Below are 686 nucleotides of genomic sequence, written 5' to 3'. Positions count from 1 at the left end.
CCTGCTTTTTTACAAAAGAAATGCACATATACAAATATTGCCTGACTTTAATTATAAAAGATATATTCCCATGGGGATGGGGGGGTATTGTAATGAGCAGAAAATTTACTCAAGTTCTTACACAATAATACAGAACATCATGGTAATTTAGTTCCTACCCAAATGTTTGCGTTTCCTTTGCATTTTGAAATACTTTTTTAGAATTAAAAAAAAATAAAAATTCTCTACTTTTCTAGTTCTGTTTTATAAGGCTGGCTGCTTTGAGAATTTTGCAATAAAATCATGATAAATAGTGGCATTTCAAAATGACTTGCTCCATCTATAACTTTCATCCTCAAATCTAAAGTTTCAAATTATAAGCATTTTATTATCTTATCTACGGTAAAATCTGTAGACATTAGTCCACCATGAGCAACAACCACCACCTGCACGCACTGACCTGTCAAAGACAAAACGCATCAGCTGTAGGTTCAGAGTGCAAGGGAGGCTAAGGAGTCGGATTTTCCTTGTTGCGTTCTGTTTGCTTTGACAGTTTTCACAAAAGTATCGATTGTCTCCTTCTAATCTTTCTTCCTGATAAGGAATAAGACATATTCATTTTAAAAAATTAGAATGTGGAAAGATTTTTAAAGGGCGATCAAATCTCTGAGGTAAGGCATAATTTCACTTTAATTAACAGCTCCCAT

At 33.5% G+C, this 686-nt stretch overlaps 1 protein-coding gene across 1 annotated transcript in view; it reads right to left on the bottom strand.

Annotated features, from left to right (window-relative positions):
• The window catches only part of USP48 (ubiquitin specific peptidase 48), a 47,070-nt gene that overhangs the window by 11,856 nt on the left and 34,528 nt on the right, over positions 1-686 (bottom strand). The window contains exon 7 of the mRNA XM_019668837.1: positions 426-573. Coding sequence (XP_019524382.1) covers positions 426-573 — 148 coding nt within the window. The remainder of the gene's footprint in view (positions 1-425; positions 574-686) is intronic.

This window comes from Hipposideros armiger, unplaced genomic scaffold, assembly GCF_001890085.2.
Source record: "Hipposideros armiger isolate ML-2016 unplaced genomic scaffold, ASM189008v1 scaffold_540, whole genome shotgun sequence".
NCBI lineage: Eukaryota > Metazoa > Chordata > Mammalia > Chiroptera > Hipposideridae > Hipposideros > Hipposideros armiger.
Note: the sequence above shows the minus strand (reverse complement) of the source record. Positions and strands in the feature narration are given on the sequence as shown.